This window comes from Rissa tridactyla, chromosome 5, assembly GCF_028500815.1.
Source record: "Rissa tridactyla isolate bRisTri1 chromosome 5, bRisTri1.patW.cur.20221130, whole genome shotgun sequence".
Taxonomy (NCBI): Eukaryota; Metazoa; Chordata; class Aves; order Charadriiformes; family Laridae; genus Rissa; species Rissa tridactyla.
In genome coordinates, this window is record NC_071470.1 from 12947655 (window position 1) to 12973988 (window position 26334).

At 38.0% G+C, this 26334-nt stretch overlaps 1 protein-coding gene across 2 annotated transcripts in view; it reads right to left on the minus strand.

Annotated features, from left to right (window-relative positions):
* Window positions 1-1774: 1774 nt before the first annotated feature.
* SLAIN2 (SLAIN motif family member 2) overlaps window positions 1775-26334 on the minus strand; it is a 38322-nt gene continuing 13762 nt past the window's right edge. Inside the window, exons 3-9 of one of the 2 annotated variants that reach the window (XM_054204239.1) lie at window positions 21990-22154; window positions 20394-20555; window positions 18798-19157; window positions 16440-16577; window positions 11284-11361; window positions 6158-6476; window positions 1775-4675 (exon numbers count right to left, since the gene is read on the minus strand). In XM_054204239.1, the coding sequence (XP_054060214.1) occupies window positions 4609-4675; window positions 6158-6476; window positions 11284-11361; window positions 16440-16577; window positions 18798-19157; window positions 20394-20555; window positions 21990-22154 (1289 nt within the window). In that variant the 3' untranslated portion in view covers window positions 1775-4608. The remainder of the gene's footprint in view (window positions 4676-6157; window positions 6477-11283; window positions 11362-16439; window positions 16578-18797; window positions 19158-20393; window positions 20556-21989; window positions 22155-26334) is intronic. The other variant, XM_054204240.1, reaches the window with a different exon arrangement.

Here is a 26334-nt window from a genome sequence, read left to right on the forward strand (position 1 = left end):
ATTTAGTATAAAGAGGACAGCGATGCGCAGTATAACTCTATCAGGTACCAGGGCTGAAGACGCTATTATAAAACAATCCTGTGGAGAGTGAATCTAATGGAATCCGCTCCTTTCAGTTCTTTAACTCTTCGAGCAGAGAGCATCTTCTTCACCGTGAAGTTCCGGGTAAAACGTGGATAGCCGGAGTGCCGGGGTCCCAGCCTCACCTTCCTGAAACAGCCTGGAACAGCCTCGAGCCCGCCTGCCTCTAGGTGTCAGCCTCCTACTAGAGAAGGGCACACGCAAGCCCAGAGCAGGTGGGGTTTTTTTGTGTGTTTTTTAAATCAAAGCAACCTCACATAACACCCGTTTTACTTAAAAAGGAAAAATTAAAAAAAAAAATAAAATCCTAAGTTCACTCCTGTTCTTACAGATCAAAAGAGGGAGAACTAAAGACAGCTCTGTCATATCTGTTTCCCAGGGTTTTTTTATCTCAGAAATATTTGCATTAAAAGATGTTTTAAATGATTGAACCTGCATGCTCTGCAGCCACCCCAAGACTTCAGCAGCATAAGCAGCTCCAACCTTCTGCCTCCTTACATGTTTAGCCCTTATTTTCCTTCACCCTTGCAGTCAGACTCCTGGAGGGTAACACGCTATCGAATAAAACATGACCTAACACTTGTGCACCAAAACCAAGGGGGCTGTCATGCCTTTGCTCAAAATAAGTGAACTGTAGAAATAATATTTTCCATCTGGAGTCTTGCAATATGATGATGCTAATTATAAACAAGTTTAATATAGAAGAGTTTGTTACAGAAACCTACTAAAAGAGAAGTGGGAAAGGCTATTCATTGCCTGCGATTTTGACACTGCTCTATTTTCCTGAAGGGCTGTGGGGCAAATGGTCCTTAACCCCAGAACTAAAAGCGATGAAGGGGGCTGCAGTGGATCACATTTTAGAAGCAGTAGGGGTGAAGCCAGCTCTACATAAATAGGTCAGCCAACTAGGGGAAATAAATTTAATCTACTAGCTTGGTTACAAAATAGGGGACTATGCTGGGATAAACAATTAATAGCAAGCCTCACAGGTCAAGTTTTGTTACACAGATTTAATAGTAAGTGGCCACCAAACAGAAGTAAACCTAGCTTAACTTTATTAATACCAAAATAAGAAAAAGATGGCATTCACATTACTATTGGATAAATTGCTTTGTAGCGAAACGCAGATTACAGAACGTTACCCAGTTCAAAACAAACTTCTTGCTTTTACGTGAGCCAAAAGATAGAGGCATTCATATACGAGCTAGATGTGTACTTCACAATTCAAAGGTGGCTTACTCGCTACGCTTTTACATTGCTCAATTTCCTGCATAAATTCTGGAATTTTCAAAATGAAAAAAATGTTTCATGTGGTGGGTTGACGCCAGCACAAATCCTGTGGAAGTAGAAAGGCAGTTTGTGTACACAGAATTGCACAAACAAATCGCTCTGGATGAAAATTCAGAATATGGTTTTTCACATGACTCTGAATTACGCGTTGTCCTTCCCAAGCAGAGGCACAACACAAGCGCACCTCAGTCTGGCAACGAAATCACACCGTTCACCCAAACACAGCGTTGTACTCTGCTCATGAATCACAGGGGGCAGAAGCTGATGTTGGTAACTTCTGGAAAAGTGAATATGATTCTTGAAAAACAACCCAACCAACAAAAAAAGCCCTATAAAAATACCCTCTAAATTTCTGAAAGCTTTTAAAACCAATTTGTTATAAAAATAACGATCCAGAAAAGTGTTTTGTGGTAAGAATATTTTTTATATATTTTTTTTTTTTACACTTTTAACACTTACAAAAACATTCAAACACAAAAAAATTAAATAACTTTGGAAGCAGAACAAGTCCTTCTGCCTACACACATACAACAATTCTGAGCTGTTGGCACAAAAAGTAATCCACATTCATAAAACCCTTACTACTATATCAAACATAAGTTAAGTAAATCATAGGCACTAGTTTATCAAATCCATATTTCCACACTTCTGCAGTAAATCTCTAAACACAGAGCCCCATGATTTCCTGATATCAATAAACTGGTAATGCACAAAGGCTTGCTAGTAAACAGACAGGCTGTCTTTTCAGGAAGTCATTCGCTGTATTTCAGGGGAGAACAGCAGAGAAAAGAATCCTTATAAAAACTTAAGATGAACTTACCCAAGTGATGAATTACTTAACTTAAGGAAACATACACAACAGTTTGATGCAGCCATAGTAAAACCCCCAATATCATCATCTAAACTGACTTTCAAAATTTAAAAGTCAATCAAGTGTTTGATAAAATCTACCAATTAAAATTCACCTTTTTTTTTTTTTCCAATGAAGACTGCAGCATTGCTTCGTAAAATGCTGAAATGTTCAAATTCAGGCTTTAGTGAGAATATGCGCATTTGATCTACTCCTCTCTTCTGCTTAATAGTGACATGAGATACGGACATCCACTACCTGTGCCAGTGAGCGACACGAGACTAGATTAGTGGTATGTACTGGTCTACTGGTGCAAGGTAGTTTCTTTATCCCTGCTGAAATCTTACTGAATTACAGTATATTTGATACCCCAACTTCAAAGTCTCAGCACAGATCTTGGTCTGGAGCGCGAAGTCATTCATCAACCCAAAGTTTGCTTGAGTCACCATGAGTCACCTCACCATGAGGGTGGTGAGACACTGGAACAGGTTGCTCAGAGAGGTGGTGGAAGCCCCATCCCTGGAAGTTTTTAAGGCCAGGCTGGACGGGGCTCTGAGCAACCTGATCACGTGGGAGGTGTCCCTGCCCATGGCAGGGGGGTTGGAACTAGATGATCTTTAAGGTCCCTTCCAACCCTAACAATTCTATGATTCTATAATTAGAGCTGCAAATTAGTCTCCACTCCTTCCTATTTGGCTTCTTCCAAGTCAAGTAGTATTGCATGGCTTTTCATCCAGGAATATGTTAATGCTGGCCTAAAATTCAAGTGCTAGAATTTCAGGGTTAGTTATGCTCTTAGTGGTGGGAGTCAAAATACACCAGCAGTTCCAAACTCAGATACTAATGGGGCTGAAGGCTACCTACCGTCCAATCCAACTTGTAGTGTTCGTCAGTCATTGCACAAAGGATATACCATTCACATTCTCTTACTTCATCAACTGTACATCCAAAATACTGAAAAAGCTTCAAACAAAATCCCTTCCATTTAACTAGTCCCACCCAATACAACTTTAGTTACATATGTTTGCATGGCATCTTCCAAACCAGAAAACAATGGTTCAAATGCTAAATATATGAATAGAGTTGTTCTGAGCAAAATGTGTTAGAATAAGTCAGAGCCACCAGAGGAATTTAATAGCTTGTAAACAGACATAGCAGGTTTCATATTCTGTTACCAGTAATGTAAGATACACATATGTAAGGCAAAGTACATACTTCAACACACTTACATGGGCAATATCTTCTGTAAAAATATTTACAATTTAAAATAAACCAATTTAAGAAATGGATGAAAGTAAAAAAATAGGATACAGAAAACTCCCTCATACCATGGAACATCACCTAAATGAATATCATTTGGCATCAAGAGTCAACTCATTACCTTAAAATTTGTATGTTACAAGTGCATAGTTGTGTTTCCTTCTCCTTAACTCTCAGCATTTACAGTTGCTCCAGGCCGCAAGCATGGTGGTATGGTATTAGAACAAATTAACATTACGACTTGCTCTTTCCTTTGTAAGGAAACCTGCTATAAAAAAAAAAAGTTTTCCCCAAATAGCGAGCCATGTGTTAAAAATGTGGCTACAGTAGCAAAGGCCATCTTTCCTGAGCCAGGAACTTTAAGGTTAGAAAGATTGTACAACTGATACTAAGCCCTTTTGGCGATCAAACATATGAGAGCACATAAAGCTGATAAATCAACATAGGAAAGATGCAATCTATACTATTGCATTTGTGTGTGTCTGCTACATTCAAATTTTTAATGTTAATAAAAGCCATGGCTACCACTTACTGTTCTGCTTAATCCTCCAGGGTAACTTCTGATCCTTTCTGAAGGACGTACGTACCACTTTCCCCAATGAGAATCTCATACAACTGTTAAAAGTAATGTTTCACTACCACTGTAGCAGTCTGCAATCAGAATATTAGCTCTGATTAACGTAGTCTTACTTCAATAGTACGTATTCACCAATCTTTCTGCTGAATTAAAAGAGGCTGAAAATGAAGTTTTGGACAATGTAAGTTGACTGTCATACTTGCTGTTTTTCAAGATGGGCATTTCTTTGGCATTCGTTAGGTTTTTGCCCAGACATTGGCCACTGTCATAAATGCTCATATTGATACGTTTTTAGCAAGCAAGAAAAAAAACCCTAGAACTGATAGCAATTTAATATAGAAGTGATTGTATGACCACCAAACATCTGATGTTAGATGTCATTAAAGTGCTGCTTTATAATCTCTGCCAGTTTGTGCTAATTAGAGACAGAGAGGTCTGGAATTCTTACAAATCCCAAAAGTCACATCTGAACAGTTTGTATAATCAAGCTGTTTTTAGCCTGGTGAGGAAGCATCCATGATCACCGGAACTCTGCGTTAAGCTTTGCAGTTCAGTAGCAGCCATCTTTCCAACTCTCGTCTTTCACGTTGCCATAGGTTTTGGGAGTGGGTAATGATCTAAAATGAGATAGTTTTCACTTTCATACATAACAGCCAAAGTCTTCAGATAAAATACACACAAATTTAAACATTTTATAAATAATTGAAATATACACGACTCATTCACTTCTCTGCAATCAAGTCTACTTAAGATAAACCTTAAAGTATTTCTAGTTTCAGGTTCTGTGTGTTGTATCTTGGCAACTACCACATCAGAAAAACACCTATATAAATAGACAGAAAGCTTTTTGCTATTATACTCCGTGAGAATACAAACTTAATCTGCTGCCACCTAAAAATAGGTGACTTTTTTTCAGTGATTATAAACAGGGAAATCCTTGTTTAGAGTATTACATTTTGCTTACATCAAAATCTTGACATTCATAGATACTTCATTATTGCATTGCGTACAGATACTGCGTTATGTACATAAACTTTCCAAAAAACCAGCTGTGTAAGTTTAAAAAGTGAAACATTTTTCTGTAAAACATGTTGTGATTTGGACAACCACATCGTGCTACTATTAAGAACTTCCTGTCAAAACCAACTGCTTTTTATTACACGAAGTTTTGTACTGCTGACAGCGCAGACTCGGACTGCAAACCAGTCAATACCGTGACAGTCCCTTGACATTCCCCTGCCCAGCACTCACTGCAGAACAGAACTCCTCCACTTTGCTATTTACAGCTGTTTTATCTTTTTTACTGTACTGTAGACCAACTGTTTATCCTTTCTGTTTAGGGAGATTCTTAATATTTCTCATGGATGACTGCTTCTTTATGTCAGCTGGCTTCCACTTGACCCCTTCAGTGAAAATCCGCGTTAGGGTGGCATTAAGAGCACATATTCTAAATTATCTATCACTTCCTTGTGATTCTCCTGAAGACAAACTGTCCATGTAGCCTTTCCAGTTAATGCTTGCTCTCTCTTGTGGTTGTTTTCCAAAACACTCTGACATTAAGCAATTTCTACAGCTGGGTGCTAGCACAGAGGTTACATTTAAGCTGAAAGTTCTGTTTTGTCCTGCGGTTTACCTGCATTCATTTTTACTTTAAGTTTAGCAAATGCTATGGATGCCTCCTCTGTCTGCACGTGTCTTCCCTCCTACAGTTTCTAGCTGACCAAGGAAAGAAACCGTTCTCACTGTGGTACCACTGCTTGACTTACGGATTATGAGAGCAAAATAGTTCTGACTTCAGAATCTGTCACTCAGAGGTACAAATGAATTTTCACTTGCCAGCTATACTTTGGTAACTTTTTACCACATGCAGACAAATTCTTACGGCCTTCTCAGCCCAGATTAAGACACTTTTATCTTTCTCTCAGTTTTGCTTCAAAGCTATTTTGGAAACATAGGCAAATACTTCACGCGGAGGTCTCCATTTCCATTCTAAAGACCTCGAGATCAAAATAAGAATTGCAGGAAGGAGCAACACAAATACATGATATACAAAATCAATTATGAAAACTTCAAACTAAGACTGCCTGTCACATACTCACCTGCGAACAGGCTGTGCAAGTTTGCTACGAGGCACTGGGATGCCCCCTGTGGAAGGGGCACTGGGTCTGGGCAAACCACTCCTCATCCCTGCTGTCCCTGCCGGTCTGGTAAGAGTAGTGCTGTTAATGCTGCTGGCAGGGCTCGGCAGGCCTGAACTCTGGGCTGCAAGAGGCCCTGGTAAAGAAGTACTGTGTGTCAGCTGCGCAGCTTCTGGAGAAGCAACTGAACCGGGTCCATGGTTACTAAATGCTTTCACTGGTTGTCGGAGAGCTAGGGGAGACGGTGCTGCAGGTGAGCGGAATTTACTTGAAGAAGGTACTGGAAAATAAAATACATAAGTTACTTTCAAGCTTAAGTTACAGTATAACTGAAATTAAAACCAGGAACTTACTTTAGGTGAATATTCAAACAATATGGAATGTATGATGAATACAGCCAATCAAGCAGCAATGAGAAACAGGAATTCAGATGTCCTCTTTGTCATGTATTTTTGATATCGTAACTCTAACGTCCCATTTGCTTACTACAAATATTTGTTAATCTGGATTTATAAATAATGCTAGTAAGGCTCTAACCGTTGTATCAGTCAAGTCAAAAGAAATACAGGAGAACATATTTGTTAAAAAGAAATTTAGATGCTTCAGAAACATGTGAACCTAATTCCCAACCCTGAAAGAACATGTTGAAGAATACAGTATTCTAGTGTGATACACTCTTTAAATAGATTCAAAGTATATATTAGCCTTCAGTGATGAAATTCTGAGCGCAGAGCATCTCAGTGTTTCTTTTATGCTGTTCGTTTTAACCAAAACCACGGAATTAGAATTCACCTGAATATGTAGTCACATCCCAGACTTATTGGCTGATGGGGAAAAAAAAGATAGGTCAGACAACCCACAGCACCTAAGAAGGTGCCGCTATGAAATTTAAACCAGACAACTGTAACAATTTATAGCCTCCTTCTTCCAAACATTATCTAAATTATCAGTATAACTAGTATCTGTATTCAGATACTCTGTGAAGTCTATATCAAGTCCTTTCTGGGAAAGCTTAATTGGTCAGAATATTCAACAGTTCTTTGATAATGCCAAACCTTAAGCACAATGCTTCACAAGTATGAGAAATATTTTCAAATTATGCATAATTTTCACTAAAAAGAAAACTTAAACTAATCCATCATTTTAATTCTTAAATGGAATTTCACCAGCTTTTCAAATGGATTGGGTGGGCAGCAACAATCAACATGGGACAATCAAATCAACCAGGAAAGTAAAACAAAATCACATTTACATTTAGTGAATTTGCATGAACTACTCTTTCCTCCGCTAAATACACCCTTTTTATACAGAGACCAAAGTTGCATCCTCTTTGACAGATGTTGTACATAAAGAAGATGGTCCTTCACATCACTTTTATTATCATCTTAGAAGATAGGTCCTCTAAGAGCATGAGGGGTGAGAAAAGAGACGAGTTATGACAGAAACGTGGCATCCTAAATGGGGTACAGAGGAAGTGGTGTTCAGGTTGTATTTTGAAGCTGTTTCTTATAGGGGATATCTAGGAAGATTAATATGTGCCTTATTACAGACGTGAGCTGGATTTGATTCCTTTCTGGATTATGCAAGAGGGCCTTTGTGCTGATAGTGATATCACATACAGCATGAAGCCGCCCATAGGAAAAGCTGATAAAGGTGGCAGAGATGTCAACAATACATGACACTTGGTAAGTAGTGAGGAGAATAAATAAGAATCCTTAAAATAAAAACCTTGGCATCAAGCCAGCAGATGGATTAAGGAAAGCATTAACAGCAGAATGACTGGACAAGAGCAGCAAAGTGCTCCTAGGACTAAGACAGATTACATATTATAAGTTTTTAAAATGTGACATTGCCTGTAACATTGGTGCAATCGAATCTGCAGAGTTTCCAAGTGATTCTACAGCGTAAACATAGGGAACTTTTATCACTAAACTTACTACAACACTTGCTTGGAACACAAATATAGCATCATGTTAACAACTGACCAACGGAGCAATGCCAGTGTATAAAAACTGAATACAGCTTTGGGCCTCTTACAGGCACCACGGGGAAGAGGTTTTTAGGTACAGAATGTAAGCAATGAAAAGTTGTAAATGAAGAAAGCTTGTCACTTTCCGAGGAAAAGTAAGCATCCAGTAAATTAGTCCTCTCCGTTCTCTCCAGTTTTCTGCTGACCATATTTTACCACGCTTCCAACTTGAGCTGTCAATTCATAAAACGTTTCCTGTCAGCACAGCATTGCAGACATTGCTGAGAGCTGTATTCATTCTGGTACATAAAGGGATGAATTGTCCTCCAATGTGATGTGATCTCCAAAGCAGTCCACGTGATGCAATCTCTGGCAAACCGCCTAATAATTCTGCTCTACGTATAAAGAATTTTGTCTTAGAGCAGTTTTGGATATTTAATAAAACTCAGTGTGTCCTAATTGTAAGACAGAATCACAAAGAGTGAGGTACTGCCTTAGTCAAAGGGCTATTTGATAGTATTGAGCTGATCCATGTTTAATAAAATCACTTAAACGTGTAAGGTTAGTGCTTAAGTGCATGCAACTATCTCCTTAGAAATTAAACAACTAGAACCAACTACAATTAAAATATCTGGCAACAATAAAAATAAATGGCACTGTACAGTCACAACATTTAGACTTCCCACACTCTCTGGATTCTCTCCTGGATTGCGGGCAGGGAGCAAGAGGTCCCCTACCCGGCAAAGTAGGATGCTGTGAAACTACAACCTTATCTGTCTTGCACCCCAAGGCCACCTGCTGCACATAGACCTGAAACCAGAATCAATTCTAACACAGTCGTTAAATCATAACCATCGCGATGAGATGATTCAGAAAGATACAAGAGAACAAAAGAGGTAAAATGATGGGAATCAATAAACTGTTCTGTCATCTCAGTACAGGGAAGACATGGACCTGTTGGAGCAGGTCCAGAGGAGGCCATGAGATGATCAGAGGGCTGGAGCACCTCTCCTATGAGAACAGGCTGAGAGAGCTGGGGTTGCTCAACCTGGAGAAGAGAAGGCTCTGGGGAGACCTTATTGCAGCCTTTCGGTACTTAAAGGGGACTTACAAGAAAGACAGGGACAAACTTTTTATCAGGGCCTGTTGGATAGGAAAAGGGGTAATGGCTTTAAACTAAAAGAAGGTAGATTCAGACTACATATAAGGAAGAAATTCTTTATGATGAGGACGGTGAAACACTGGCACAGGTTGCCCAGAGAAGTGGTAGATGCCCCATGCCTGGAAACATTCAAGGCCAGGTTGGACAGGGCTCTGAGCAACCTGATCTAGTTGAAGATGTCCTTGGTCATTGCAGGGGGTTGGACCAGATGACCCAAACCATTCTATGATTCAGTGATCTGATTGATACTGGATTGCTGTACAACCCTTAACAAATCTGTTACAGTTAGGTAAAGAGTTAGTTATTTGAAAGTATTTTGAACTGTTTTTACACAAAATGGTAAAAAAAAAGCCAGCGCCTGTCTGTGAAAGGTGTCAAGCTGTGTGATGAACAGTATTTTAAGAAACTAAAATCAAGTGTTGCTTATAGTTGTTTATTGAAACAAAAGTCTTGTTTCATTACTGCATAATGCTTCCATACTCTTGAGAATCTCAGATCAGAAGGAAGAAAATCAACACATCAAGGACTGTAAAGCAGCAAGTAACTTAAAAGGACATGTTGGGTCCTCATTTGCAGTGAGAGATGACAGAAACTATAAACTGGAATACATTAACTAGCGGTGCAACAAGCTCGGTTCCTCATTCTCTAAGGCTTAGTAACATTTTACACATAATATAAACTCAAAGAGAAGTTAGTTTTCTGTGTATTTCCACAGCTCTAGCCTAGGCCATTGACCTAATAAGCATTCCAGACATCCAGATGAAGGTAAAGGCATGGCCAACCGGAAAGACAGCACGGAAAGCTTTGCAGAGGGATCAAGATGGTGGTCTTATGCCAAAGCAGAACATTGAAAGAACTTTTCTCTATTTGGTATGAAATATTGCAAAGACTGTTAGAGACATCCTATTAAGCCATGTGAATCTGTTTCAGTCATTATACTTTGCTAAAACTTTCTGCATGGAAAGAAGTTGACTCAAAGAACTTAGCATTGTTGAACCACTGAGAGAAACGCATGCATTTTGGCAGCCACCCTCAGTATCTGCATGAAGGACTCTTACCATCCTTAAAGGATTCTTGCATATATAGAGCTTATTAATTGGTCTGAAGTGAAATATGATCTTTAAAATAAGATCTTCTAGATTGTAATAGACAACAGGACCATCTATGCTTAAAATCAAAATGATGAACTTGTTTTATCTTAGTAGTGAAATTGAGGCAGCGTCATGTAGAAGGCTGCCAGAATTAGTTAAAAATTAGTTGAAAAATTGTCTAACTGGATTAGAGACTCAATATATTTCATTTTTTTCTCAAAAAGAAGCCAACTCCAGCCGTTGGCAAACTAGAATATAATATACAATAGTCTCTAGTTCCTTGAGGAAAAAAATACAAATCTAAAATACTGTCTGTTGGGGTTAATCTTCCAGTTTTGAGAGGAAAACAAAAGTGCAAGCACGTGCACAGGTATGCGCAAAACGAGTTAACATTCTATACTCGTCTTTTCAAGGATAAACTCGTTAGCTTTTGTTTCCAGCACAAAGGATGATATTCTCACTTGCCTGCATATATTTTTGCACAATCCAAAGAAGAAAAAAATTTACAACTTTTGTTATAAAAACTGTATTTTACAATTTAAAAAATTCCTGAATCCATATTCATTAGGACTACATTTGGATAGGAGTCTACTTTTCTAATCCAGATGTCTTGATTAATGCTAGAAGTCACCAATCCTTGGATTTTATCTCAAAATTCAGTGTAATAAATACTCTTTCTCCTATATAATGCAGGGTTGTGTTTTTAATGTTTAGACCAAAAAGTTAACTTTCATACAGCAAGGACCACTTGGTTAATCTCGACATGCAACAGCAATTTTATTAATCTAGAATATGTGAGATTTAATGCAGGTGAACAATTATCTGAGATTTGCTGGAGCTTGTTAAGAGGCTGTATGTTAATTACCTCCTTTTGTAGATGGAGTTTGAAGAAACTGTTTGGTTTTGAAGGCAGCACGAGGCAAATTTTTCTGCCTTTGCAGAGCTGTTGAAAGACAAGAAGTGTTATATTTGTCTAAGAAGGTAAGAAAACTAAATTACTGGGAATTTCAGAATTGCATCCACTTGTGAAGCATCAAGAAACAGAGTGAATAAAACACTCAAAAAGCTGTTATGACTCTGGAAGTGGTGGGTTTTTTTTAAATGGTGCTTGCTCTTAATGGCAAAGAGTTACAGAGGAGTGTGTCAGAAATTTTGCAGTGCAAAATGCGCAGATTCTGTAAGAATAAAGCTTCTTGCAGGGCAAAAAGCCCACAAAGGCAAAAAAAAAAAAAAATACACCAAAGGGAGAACAAGCCACCTAGCAAACATGCTACAGCAATGTGAGTGCAAGATTAGATACAAAGATGAAAATTAAACTGTCATATTTGACCTAGCAAAACTAAACTTTGCATTTTAAAGGTTTTAAAAAAAATGTTCAATGCTATATAAAAGCATAAATCTTTGTCTAAGTGTGATCATCATATAAACAAATTGTATTTTTCAGTTATGCAAACATAAGCCATTTTAAGAGATGTCTGGGTTTTTTCTCTTCAAAAGGGTATGCAGGAGGACTCAAACTTAAAATGAAGACATAACACACTAAGAATTATCAGCTGCCAGCATGTAGACAGCATGACATAAGTTGTTTTTTTACTTTATTTTTGCTCCTACTTCTTGCCTTTTTTTCTAGTAATGTTCAAGGGCTGATACTGCCTTGAAATGACCTCACTACCTACCAGTTACCAAGAGAGAAGCCAATGTTCCAAGAGCTGCAGAATCTTGGCAAGGAGAGAATTACCTATTGCCAGAAGGAACGCATCGACTCAGCGTATTTTCACCGCAGCATATTTAAAGGGGAAGGAGGAAAGTAGTCAATGAAATAAAGCTTTGCCTACACAAAAGCTTCTTAAAATGACAGTGTATGAATAATCATCTCTGCTCACCTCAGCGTATGGAGTTTTATACCAGCATAAAACTGACTGCACTAGCAAGGCATATTTCCGTAGTGAGAAGGAAGAAAGATGGGGGAACAGCTGTGCATAAAGATCCTGATCCTGAGTAAGGAAGCTCAGTAATCCTATCAATAAATTGGTGATGATCACTCTAAAGAAGGTAGGGGAAGAACAATTAGAATCCTACTAATATTAGTCAATCCTTTTCTAGACTTGATGGCACATAATAATTGCCATCGCCTTTCCTATCCTTCAGTCAGTACAAAATTCACAATATTTTGTGAACTATAAAAGAAGTTCATCATGTGTTTTATCTTCATTCTGAAACTATGACCAGGTGATCTATTCATTTTAGTCTTAATAACTAACTAAAACCTGTCATTTTCAACAAACAGCAAAAAGGAATTAAAGTGTTTATAAACATGATAAAATGCTGGCTGTGGCTATTAAGAATAAAAAAAAAGTTATTCCTTTTACCAACTAGAATCTAATGCAAAAAAGCATGTGGCAGTATGCAACTCTTATTCAACTTCTAGCACACGGTCTTGCTATAAACTTTTTTAAGGCATACCCAAGAACAGCCAATTAAGCACAGTAAGATGTTTAAAAATGAGCACAATTCCTAGGAATTTAGTGAGGCAGACCACCGGCCAGAATGTTTCTGTCCACAAATATTCTATTACGCCATTTTTTACTGAATCAGTGTTTTTGTTATACCACACAAAATGAAAAACAGCTTCCTTCATATTTATGATTTTGAATTCAGTTTGCCCTAATTCATTCGGATTTAAATATGCTACTGCACATGGCACTAAGTTTCTTCCCCCATCATTATTTACGCCACTTGCAAGTCAGAGATGTGGGATGATATGGAAAGGATTTAAAATAGATATATATCTCAAATTCCTTCCTTCTCAATGGAGACTCTGGGAAACAGAGACTCAATAGCTAAACAATTCCGTGCACTGGATCACTGAAAAGAACTTCAGGCAGTGCAATTTGGGCAATGCTGAGGAAATATGCAGTTTGAGATAAGCGTGGAGCGCATGCTTATCCACAGTATTTGCTGCTCTTGAAGTGCTCCGTAGGCTGCCTGTCACAAATGGTGCATGCTGAATACACCTAGTTACATTTACTTCTGATCAACTGAACTGGAATACTCGGTTTCCTCAAAACATACACTTTCCTTTTTTCCTCTGAACGTGCCAAGCAGGTAGATCATGGCGAGCAGACTAGTTACTTTACTGATAGTCTGAACAACCTACAGCTTAGCTCTTTGAAAAAGTATTATATCTAACCCTACTTAAAGATTTAACATCCATGCGCTAATAGCGCCAGGTAAGTACAAAAGTATCACACACAATCCACTAGAGAAAGCAGGTAGCTCCCATGTGGAAGCCACCCTAGGAGTCCTGCAGCTTCGCACAATCTACGTGGTGTAGGACCCAAATAGAGTCCTTCTGTCACTCTAACACTTTAAAGTCTAAAATATACAGTAATACTTGTGTTCTCCAAGGAATAGGTATCTTCCAGTGTTTTAAGATGAGATATTTAATAGCTGTCATTAAAAAAAAGTACTTTCTGCATAACAGCATGGAGAATCAGATGTAAATGAAGATTCTAATAGTTACAACTGCTGATTGACTCAATCTCTTTTCAAAAAGAATTTGGATTTTTCACATTACAGCTGTAACTTAAAACGCCAAATGTTTTCATGTTTTACAGTCGTACCTCTAAACATATTTTAAGTGTCTTCCCTCTTTAAGCAAGCGTATACAATTTGCCTATGTAACCACAACAGGAATTGTCTTTTCAGAAACTTACTGGATTCCTAACTCATTTTTGAATGCCAGCAACCATAGCAAGTTCAGTACTGCAGCCACAGCAAATGTGCAAGTAAATTATGAACAGCAGATCTTTGACAAGGAGGAAAGTAGTGACCTCAAGTGGCAAGCCAGCATCCTTGCAAAGGTAAGCTCATGCAAAACTAGCAGGTATATGAGGAAGCTTCAAATCCCAAGACCCAGAAGTCATTGCCAAGGGAAAACAAAAATTTGCTGCAATTTAACAGTGCTTTGTGCAAGGTGACAAAATATAAAGCCGATAAAACAAAAAGTATACAATAAAAAGGACACAATTCTGGAAATTTTTATACAATGTACATTTTTGCAGAAAATTTTTTAATCCAGACTAAGCAAAGATACTTACTCATTGACTTCATACACAAACCGTTTTACGATTGTCAATAGCAAGACTCTGACAAACATCTGTAAGAGCAGGGAAACTGTAAAAGCTAGAAATCTGGGCTTTATTAATGATACTTAACTTACATTTAAATGTAAGTTGGTCTAGAATGGTTCACATTTGGGGAAAGATTCCCATGAAAGGCAAGCAAATTTACCTAATAATTCCTGTGATTCTCAATGCATCCACAAGTTGAAAAAAATTTTATATATGTATAAACATAAATCACACTACTTTGGCTCCTGCAATGAAGTAACTCACTAAATATTGGATATTGAGACTTCTGCTGTCTGATCTTTCCATAAAGTTTCTCTGAGAATATACTTTTAATACTGGACATAGCCTTCTAGCCAACTAAGCTGCCCACTGTGCTCTTCTCTTCACAGTTTGCTCAATTTTAAAACACCAAATAACATCTGTACATATTTTTACTAAAAATGTTTTTTCCTTCATTTTCTTTCAGGTCATTTTGATTATTCTTCCTATTACAAAAATAACGCAGTTGGAAAGCTGGTGTCCAACTGATGCGAGTGCTTTATGGTTTGATAAGCCTGCCAAACTGGTAACAGTCCTGCATTTGAACTACACATGTGCCCTTTTAGTTGTAAATCCCACCTTATGAGCGTTCGTGAAGAGTGGAAGAAGGGGGCAAAGTGAAAGGAGGCTGGGGTAACCTGTAGAAACACTTACAAGTTCACACTAACTTCTTCAGCTACAGTATGACACACCTGGGACTGACTGTTCACACAACGCTTACATCTGGTGTGGGTCACTACAAAGATGGAAATCTTGCAGTCATTGGCATGGTCTGAATTCCTTATTCTGTATTTAACTGCATTTGGTTGCATTAACAAACTATATTGAAGGGACCAGTTAACAAAGCCAACTAGATACATCAGTATGCCTTTACTAGTCTATGGGTAAAAAAAACCCCTGGTTTCATTCACAAATTTTATATTTCCTGTCAAATATTTAGATTACTGATGAACTTTTATCAGAGAACTTTTATAGTTCAAAGCTCTACACATAATAATATTCATAATGTGTTCTTCCCTTGAAAATGCCACACAAGGTTATTAAATTCTGAAATTTGTTTTAAAATGAAAGGGTCAGAAAACATTTAAACACCAGGAACTGTCAATATTGACATATAAAGAAGCACTGAATATTTAAGTTTCATTTGCTTTGGCTTCTTTAAGGTCACCATTTTCAAGAGACTTGTGAAATTGGCAGCATTCTTCTATCAGCAGTTCACTTTTGGACAAAGTAGCAGCCACTAGCCCAGCAATGGGCTATTTTGTTTCAGGGAACACAGGTTCACCCAAACCTTTTTTTAAGTAGTAAATGACACTTTAAAAAAGCAAATAAAATCTGCCACTGAATATATAATTTCCAGGTGACATAACAAAAGAAGAAAAGAAACTGCAAACAAGGGTTAAGCTTGCATTAATGTTTTCACATCAGGTTTCACTAGTTTAGAAAAAAGAAATAAACATCATCTAGGTACATATTTTCATAGCCTAGTAAGTTTTTGTAGTCTGAAAATAAAATTCAACAGTACAGACCATTATACCCTCTGTAAATCACAGAAAATAAATGGTTTCTGAAATGTCTAGCTACTGTATTTATACTCTTTATAGTACTTCTACATATACTTTTAGTAAACTATGAATGATACCTTAATAAGAGGTCAGACATACTTTGAATATAATCGGTACCAGATTTTGTGTGACAAAAAAGCAGATTCACACAGGTATGATTAAAAATCAAGATTAGCATCTCCAGTGCGGCATGCAATGTTTATCTTTGCCATGAAACTGGAAGACAGCTGAGTACTATCACTTAATTCTGAAAGAGAAACTGAAGTGTCACTAAAGGTACTTACTGGCTGAGGCTTGAGGTTGAATGCGAGGTATTCCTCCATTTGGCACTTGGAAGTTTGAGTCACTTCTGCTGTTTTTCACAGACTCAGCTTGGATGTTAGATGTCCTGGACAGGTTTGGAAGACTACGCCTTAGTTTCTCTGTATGAAATAATACAAAGATACCACAACATATAGTCTGATGCCGGACAAAGCTCAGGTTATGAACCCATAGTTGAACCCCAAATCTAAGAGACACAAAATGTTAGCCATATAAAACTACACTGCAATTTAAAAGAGTGTTTTGTTACATTACAGTTCTTCCATTATCTTGAATTCAAGTACTATATTATTCTCAAATCTATCACACACAAAATACTTACATATAAAAAGCACGAATGTACATTTTTCACCTGTGGTGAAAAAAGTCAAGCATAGTGTGTTTTGAAATCGAAACATATCTGGATTATGATTCTCTGGGTTTTGTTCTGCTGTTACAGAAATTGAACAGGCAAACCCAGTTTGCAGTTTTGCACAGAACCTAGAAAGTTATTTATAATATAGAATGCTTGTCTGAAGATTAAAACCACGTAGTAATTATTTGAGTAACTATTTGGGACTACCCAGTCCCATATCAGCACATTATAGAACAAATAACAGGCACCCACTTGGAAAGAAACTCTTCATACACAGCATTCGAAATTATTGCGTCCAGTTATGCTTCATCTTTCACATATGACTTGACTATCTATTCAGCTAATACTGGGTCTTCAAGGGTCCTCTAAAATTTATACCATTGCTTACAGAATACAGAAAGATGCCATTAAATACTTCATGAGTCTAATGACGTTCTGTCTATCTCCAACCCACGCAGAGCTGGGTTGATGACATACTTTGGAGAGAAGACTGCAGATGCCTTGTCAGGATGAGTGGCCAACCTGATTCTGTAGAGGGATGCAGGAAAGAAGTACGCTAACCATGCACAAGCACTGAAGATGAAAACAAAAGTAAGAGTCTTCATAGGCAGAATATTCCTACAAGTGTACTTTCTGCACTTAGTAGTTTGCATTGCTTTGCACTGCAGTGGGTACATTGTTGAACCCTGTCAACCAAATTTCCCTTTAACCATTGTAGAGAAAAAAAAAATCCCAAACAACTTTTTTTGGCTGCTGCTGTATCAACTCTGAATATCCAAGCAATGTTCAACCGCACAAAAACCACTGCAAGAGAATTCCTTGGAAGTGTTTCAGAAACACATGATCACACGCTCTATTTTGATCCCTCTGGTATGTGGGATACCAGCTTTTGGTACCTTGCCTCTCATGGGATATTTTTGTAGCAGCTCATCTAGCATGCATTAAGACTTTCATGAAACCCCAGAAAAGAATGGTAAAGGAATTCTCAACCAAGTCATAATACAATTGATCAGTTTTTTGGTTGTACATTTTGCTATATAGCTAAAATTTCCCCAAACCACTATTACTAGATGAGACTTAAGCTAACCCTTCCAAAGATATTCTTGAATAGCTAGTTAAATTTGCAGGATCATCTTCCCTAAAAGCTCCAGTCTAGCACACTGTTTTTCCTCATAAAAATTAGAAAATTTCTTAAGTCAATGAAATTCTCTAAGTGGCACAGACCTCTGCTATACTGACGGGAGGGGGGACAAACAAACCAACAAAAACACCCCAGAAAATAAACTGTTTAAAAATGCATTTCTACACCACCTCTACTGCAGACTTTTGCATCCAGCTTACCTGGAATATGAAAAAAGCAAGCTGAATTCTTAACATCTAAATGTATATTCTTTCTGAATTTAACATCTTATTTGCCAGATAACAACTACATTTGTTAAAATGGGAATATGCTTGTGAAATTTCAGCCGAGTTAAAGCAGTTTCTTGTGGATACTCAAAGAGTTCAGAGTCCTGCACTGCCAGAAGCAAGCATTCAGCTCTCTCAGAGGCTACAAGCATGCATAACTTGCCATATTACTCTTATCTGACCACAGTTCGTTCCCTGCATTTATTCTGTCATCTGCAAGGCCTAACCCTACTGGCGAATGATAGTTTCCCTTGGGCTCTGCTGTATTTTAGGGCATTTGTCTGTCAAAGATAGAACTCGGTCACCACAAAACTCAATTACACCCAGAGTGACTGGATAACACCTAAAATAAATATGAGCCTATCAACTCATCTGACTGCAAGAGTTCCCCAGCAGAACTTAAGCTTTGCTTGCTCTGCTTTTTCTTCAACAACGCTGAGATTAAAGCATGATGTTACACAGGCATATAGTTTTAGCACTACACACTGACCAAAATCCTTTACAGGGCCTACACAACTACTTGTGTAATGAATCTGAGATTTGAGACAGAGCTTTTTACCTTCACTTTTGACATTACTAGTCTGCAAATCTGTAGGATGGCCTTGAAGCGAAAGACGAGGTTGCTGTAAACGGCTAATCATAGGTTGGGGTGACACTCTACTGTATTCTATGCTTCGAGCAGGCGATCGGGAGCGAGGTGAATTCCTTGGAGACTGTTTTGGTGAAGGCCAGGGAGAACTGCGAGGTGATGGTGAGAACCTGTTAACAGCAGGGTGCACTGTGTGATGTGTGCCATCTTCTTCATCTTCTAAACTCTGTGCATCCAGCTCCTGATCACTGAATGTGCCTCGCCTTGTAGAATTGCAAGAAGAACCAGAACTACGCCGAGAAGCACTTGCTGCATACTCTTGCCGGAGGCCTGGCAACAATGAAAACATCCTTTACTTGCTTCCAGCCTACAAATGGTTCAAATTGGAGACACTGCATACGACTACCTACCCCGTACTCAAAAGGAGTTAAGGTGAACCAAATTTGAGTTTGTCTGAGACATTAATCTAATTCCAGATTAGTAGCAAAAAAAGTTATCTACCAGCTGATAATGTCTTGAAATAAGTAGGTAAGCTCATTTCTTTACCAACTACAGCAATCACCAGTATAGGTGCGTTGTGTACTTGTTCATCTCCTCTCCCAGGCTGGATACTAGCAAGACAGGCTACACCTTAATTTTGATATAATGTAACAGCCTGTAACAATTATAGCACCCACAATTAAATGTCTCTTGCAACATATTAGTAAACATAACAAAAAAGCTATAGGATAAGCTACCCCTAGAGAAACTAGATCTGTCTCCAAAGTGGGGCGCACGCACCCCAGGGGGTAAGCAGAACAATCCGCTGGGGTGCAGGAAGAAAATTTTGTACTACTAATAAAATAGTATTTTTAAAATAGCATTTGTTTAATCTTTATCTCATCCTTTTAATTTTTTTCTTATGTACATTCCTGTATTTCTGTGTACATAATATATTAGTAGAGTAGTACATGGATATAATTTATAAAAAAATACATATATTGGGCATTTGGAGGCTTTTTTCACTGATACACAGTAAAAAAGGTCTGGAGACCACCTAGTTAGACAACTGAAATTACTATCACTTTCTGCACTCTCAGATGGACAGAAAGACAAAGTCTCAACTAAACCTATAATAAAAGGGAGACATCTACACAGGTGCTTTTCATAACTATTCTTTGCCATATTAACTTTACATTTTGGTGATTTAAATCATGGTTTAAATGATTTTTTTGCTGTCAACAAGACTGGATTACGTCAGGAAGGCACGTATCTCCTCAAAAGACTGGTGGCAGGCAGTAGTCCCGTCTAATGGCCATCTGTTTACCACATACTATATGCTACAAATTCATACCCTCTTTAGCATTTCTTTTGTCCATTGTTCCTAAAGAACACTTCTGCACAGCAACTCTCCTTCCTTGTCCTGGAGGCAAAAGTCCTTAACCAGCCTTCTCGGGAGAACTACATTTGTACATCCATGGTAGAACCTACACCGCTTTGCCGTTCCTGCTAAGCAAGTGCTACTGCAGTTATTCAATAAAAAAAGATCAACTGCCCCACTTCATTTTCAGGATGGAAAATACTTACTTTCTTCCTGGATTCGTGCTAAAATTTGCACATCTGTAACATCATTTAGCTTGTAATTAGACCCAATAGAGTCTTCATCCATCTCTGATGCACTTAATTCGCTGTCCAGAGAGGACTGTGGACTTAGCGGAGGATTTCTCTCCCCTGAACTTTTAAGATGACCTACAGAAAGAAAATAAAGTAATAAGATATGTTAAAAAGAAAAAGGCAAGCTGTATTTCCTTCCCTATTAAAAGAACCACCAATTTGAAAACAGATTATGACTGACTTTGTCGTTGAGTCTGACAGACCATTTGAAACATTTCATTGTGAACCCAGGCTGAAAACATAATTTACCCAAGCAGAGCTTAGCCACTACCTTCAAAAAATGAGCAACTTTACAAATCATTATAATGGTGGCAAAACAAATTAATGACATATAATTTGGTCTACCTGTACCGAGTTTCAACTGTTATGAAGTTTGCACAGCTCTTACAGAAGGAGTAACTACATACTTGTTCCATTTGTGCTTTCATTCTCTTCTCTGCACACTACCTTGCAAGATGTAAATATGACCAAATCTTTCTTGACAATAAGGACTTGCTGATTCAATGAATATTTATTCAGTTTGGAATGCTTAAAATATAGTTTATCTGAAAATACTGCCTGTTCTGTGTACGCACCTTTGCTAAATTATAACACACCAGAAAAAACTATTCCCGGTTGCTGCCTTCTGGCTGACACCCCATTACCAGTTACATTTCATCTCTCTGCCCTGCAGGCAGATACAGCATTGTAGCACACAATGCAGAGTAGAGCTACATAGATTAAAACAAAACCTGGGTAATGGCTCTGGTGAATATACCGCAGCACAGGCTTGTCTTTACAACTCCGCAGAGAACTACAGATAGTTGGATTGTCAATGCAATGTTTTTCATCTTCCCTGCAAGCTAACTTGAGTTAAAGTATATATAATTAGCCAATATTCTGGCTTTAGAGTACAGATATGTTCCAGGCATTAATCTTTCTGATGCAAACAAAGTGTCTATGGTGCAGAATAAAGTCGGAAGACATTGCCAGAAGTTAGCGTTTACGAAGCCTCATGGAATGCCTTTAATTAAAATACACACTTCTTCCTTAGATTGTATTGTTCACATCTCAGAAATACTGATGGATACATTACATACCAAATGTTTCAGTTCATAAGTAACAGGGTAGTTGAAAAGACTTCACCACTACCAACACCTAACCTTTGAACGCCTACTATGCAACTTACATCTCAGACAATTCCAGGGACAATTCCAGAAGCCATTTAGGTACACTGGGACCCCACAGAACTAATGCTGTGTGTTTCAGTCTAACTGCCAATACACATCAGTGTTTTTATGGACATCCAGAGAAAACATTTAAATGTACCTCATGCAGGATAGTCTGTAAAAAAGCCTTTCCTAAAAAACTTAAATACTGCACAATGCAAACATCCTACAAAAAACTGACAAGTTTTTGGTGTCTTCCTTACTTGAGTTCAATGCAAGTGTAATCCATTTAAGCACAGGTTTTTGAAAGGAAGAGGAGGAAGAAGAAAGGGAGAGACCAGACACTCACACACACACGTACCTGAGGTACCAGGAGGTATGAGCTGTTTCACTAAAGCAGATTTCACTGGTGTTGAGGAGGGAGAGTTGAAGCCACTGCTGTAGGGGCTACTAGTATTTGGACTGTAGGAGCTGGCGTAACTGACCGCACTGAAAGGGCTGCTATACAAACTCTGCCTCTTGAGAGCTGTATGAAGAGGAGGAAATTACAAATTATACTGAAGGAACCAATGAAAAACGACTGCAATGCTATATGATATCTTCACTGTGATTCAATTACTGTACAGTTCAAGTGGAACATTTCAGTCACCGGGGAGTTTTTCAACTGACTAATTCATCTCCTAGATACAACCACAATGAGGAAAGAGTGGGAAAAGAGGGCAAGACAAGATAGCAACAAGTATTTTCCTTGTAAAAAGCAGATCTAAGATCACTACAACTGATCTCTTCAACATATTCAATGTAGGTGTTGGGAAGGACGAGAGAAGCAACTCAAAAGACAGCAGTAGCTAAACTATGCTAACACACATCCTATGCCCAGCTACATAAAAACCAGAGCACACCATGAAGTCTAGTTCTCCAAAATTCACAGACCTGTACAGGTAACCCAATATTTCAACAGTAACCCTAAGACCAGCACCACAGAACTAAGGGATACCCCCTACAAAATCCCCCAAAGCACATGCTAAAATGAAAAACCATTAAGCATGGCAAATGCTTCCGTTTGTGTTTCTGGGTACCACGAACCTGGGCACAATAAAGCAAACTGACCGTAGAATTATTCCCTTCTGTCCACCTTATGTTCTAATGCTTTGGGATTTTTATGTCCGTGGGCTTCAACGTCATACACTATAAAGATCTAAAACAGGGCACTTTTCTCTATTTATGGTAAATATTTCAATACTAAAGTATTTTCATATGAATTTTAATGTGGTGGTGGAAGCCGCATCCCTGGAGGTGTTCAAGGCCAGGCTGGATGGGGCTTTGAGCAGCCTGGTCTAGTGGGAGGTGTCCCTGCCCATGGCAGGGGGTTGGAACTAGATGATCTTTAAGGTCCCTTCCAACCCTAACAATTCTATGATTCTACCAGTGAACTTTTTCAGTATACTGCAGTTCCCCTAGTTGTCAGGTGTATGATTTGTATAGTTACTTAAATAACTATTTTGTTCAGAAATTCACATTTTATTTTGATATAATAGAAAATGGAACCTCAATGGAGAAGTGGGAACCAAAGGAAATTCAGTCACTCCTGGTAGAATCAGTTCCTTCATTGTTTAAAGTATTTTATGCCAAACAGAATTGTATTTTAACAAAAAAGGCAAATTAAATTGCAAAACGTTAAACTGAAAGCTGGATACTCAAACTTTATGATATGTAAATCTAGATTAGATTAAGCTGTAGCTCACCTGGCTGCTAGAAACTGAACTCCCTTTCAGGCACGCCAGTATTGAAACTATGCATATATATTATCAACTGACAAGAATAGGCCACACAAATGTATGGCAATACATTCAAGCAGTGCAAAAAAACCCCCATAAATTAAAAAATTAAGCTATTTAAAGAACATTGTGTGACATTTCTGTTACTGAAAAAGGGCTTCAATTAATGCAGTAATAACCAGGCTATGGATAGTAGTGGACAAAACAATGGAAGGACTTGAACTCTAATTTGTTTACTGAAAATCCTTTTATTCAGTGTAAGATTTTTGTTTGTTTTGACATTACAAGAAGCCAAAAGAGGCTACAGTTGCCTGAAAGCCTGCTTCAGCTCCTCTGCCCAGCCACTTTGCTCTTGGTCACAACCTCCTCAGTTGTTCAGTACAAACAATGGTGGGGCTCTACTATTATCCAGCCTCCTAAAGTGGATTTAGGTTAATAATATCTAGAGTATTTTAACTGATTGCATCAGGGAACTAGTTTTCAGTAGTAGTCAAAAGGATGGCAGAATGCAGCACAGAGGTAGAAGAAATTGAAAGCTGACTTTGCAGCAGATTCCTTAAATTGCACCTCACGTAAAGATCCTTTCTGTAGTTTAAACCAGGTAATATTACTAGTGTTTTAATTAGAGCGAAAAGACAGTTACAGATAGAGGATAGAAAGTTTACATTCCAGCTTTCACTACAAGTCTTAAATGACATGCACTAATTTCATCAATGAGTGAATTCAATGAATTCTAGCAAGTATTCTTGAGGTACCTCTAGTTCATTTTTGAGTGTCAGAAGGGAAACCTCCATTTTATTACAAAGCTCAGTCAATAAAACCAGTAATTACAAGCTGGTTGCACTCTGGTTGACTCTGATGAGACAACTCGTTTGATAGCAGGTTCTTCTGTCATTCACATAGGAATCCCAAAGCATTTATTCCAACTGAATCTTTGTTTTCATGCCAAAAAAATTTACTTTTCACTTCTTGACAAAAATGGTAGTAGCCCAACAAACACCTAAAATGTAAGTCTGCACAACAGTTCTTCATTTTGTACTTATTTCACAGAGGAGTATTTTAAAATATTAACTACAATTTAGAAAACAATTATACTACTGTATAACCTTCAAAACAGGCTTTTTGTACATATCCATACTGATACAAAATATTCAATCACATAAAGATTTCTTTAGATGAAAGCAAGCATACTTTTGTTACATATAAAAAGTATGCTCTGGTTCATGACGACACTTTATATGGTACAGCAGGTTCCATCCTAGTTAGCCTTAACTTCTACCTTCCTCAGGACTGTATTTTTCCCCAGGAAAAAAAAGCTTGAGTCAAACATTTTTTCTGGCCTAGAATTCCTAAAGTTTTTCCAACAGGGATTTCTGTAACTTAGGAAGACAATACTGTTTTTACAACAACTAGAGATATGGTCATTATTAGGAACGTCAGACAACACTAGTAAGACAGATAACTCATTTCATCATTGAGGTGATGCTATATTAGATGAAACAGTAGTTTACAAAAGATTACACTTCAGCTTTCAAAACACCAGAGGGGAGGGTTAATGGTCAACATTTTTATTTTAATGCATACTTTCTTTTATAACGTTCAGAAAAAATATGCAGCATCCAATTTTAGTCAACATTTAGTTAAATTGGTGTGGAATCTCTCTTTTGCTCTAGAAAATAAGAAGAGAAAAATTTGAGTGCAGAAAACTCATGTTTAGGTGGTTCAGAAGATCTACTGTGTGAATCAGGTGCAATTTCTCCAAATGCTAGAGACCTGATATTTATTTTTGTTATAATTAAATGACAAATTAATTCTAGCAGTGCTCATAGTAATTAAAAACAATCATTAGCAGAGTCTGTCACTGAGACCAGAGTTAGCTAAATAATGGTTGGTTTTGAACAAGCTCAATGCTTAACTGAAAAGTCAAACTCACTCAGCATGGAAAACACAACAGTTTCTACACACAGCCATACAGTTCTTCTACCAGCTATTACTGACCATGCATTTGATTTCATATATTTAAATAAAAACGCTGCCTCAGTAAAAACTGCAATATGACCAAAGTTACTCTTTCCTAATTCTGTGCAACTGTGTCTTAAGAAAGCACCTCTTACAGAAATTGTTCAGACTAGTATTTCTCTTTTTCTGCAGCTGCTTTCTTGGTGTGCTCTACTCCTACATGATTTTAGGCCAGCATGTCGAGGAAGCCATGGTTTCCAGCCAACATGAAATGCAGTCTTGCATTTTTTCACAAGGGACTTGAGACATGGCTACGAGAGGTCTTTGCACCAGAACATACCCAAGGTTCCCTCTAGTCTGAGCATGCTTCTGACACTGCATAGGACTTGCTCTGCAACTGTAAGCCTGACTTAAGTAGCAAAAAGGCACTGTGCATCCTGTGTTCTCAGTAGCTGCCCACAGTAGCATGGAGCTGAAAGCCTCTCTTCCCTCCCTTATTATCACACAATGGAAAAGAGGAAAATGTGGAATACAAGAGTGCATTTGAGACTGAGAAACAGCAAAAAGATATTAGATTGGTAAGACATAACAGGAACTGACAAAGAGAAAATAGTCAAGGCAAAAAACTTTCTCTCCTGAATTATTCTTGATGTAACAATAGTATGAAAAGCCTTATCCACAGAGACTGTAACTGAAATTGACAAACTGAACCAGTAACTTGTAATGGGTTAAGTGATAGGTCCACGAGGTACAAGTACTATGTAAAATACAAGTCACAAGATATTCCAGAAGTTGTGGGGTTCCAAGCAGCACAACGTGCCTTCTCCACTGGAGCTTCCTGCTACTCTATATCTGTAAGTAGGCCAGTTGCTTTAACAGACAATTTTATTTTTTGTTACAAATTCATTTTTCCATGCAATATGCTCCAACCAGCAGTAATAGTGCCCAGCTCTCCTACCACTAATATTT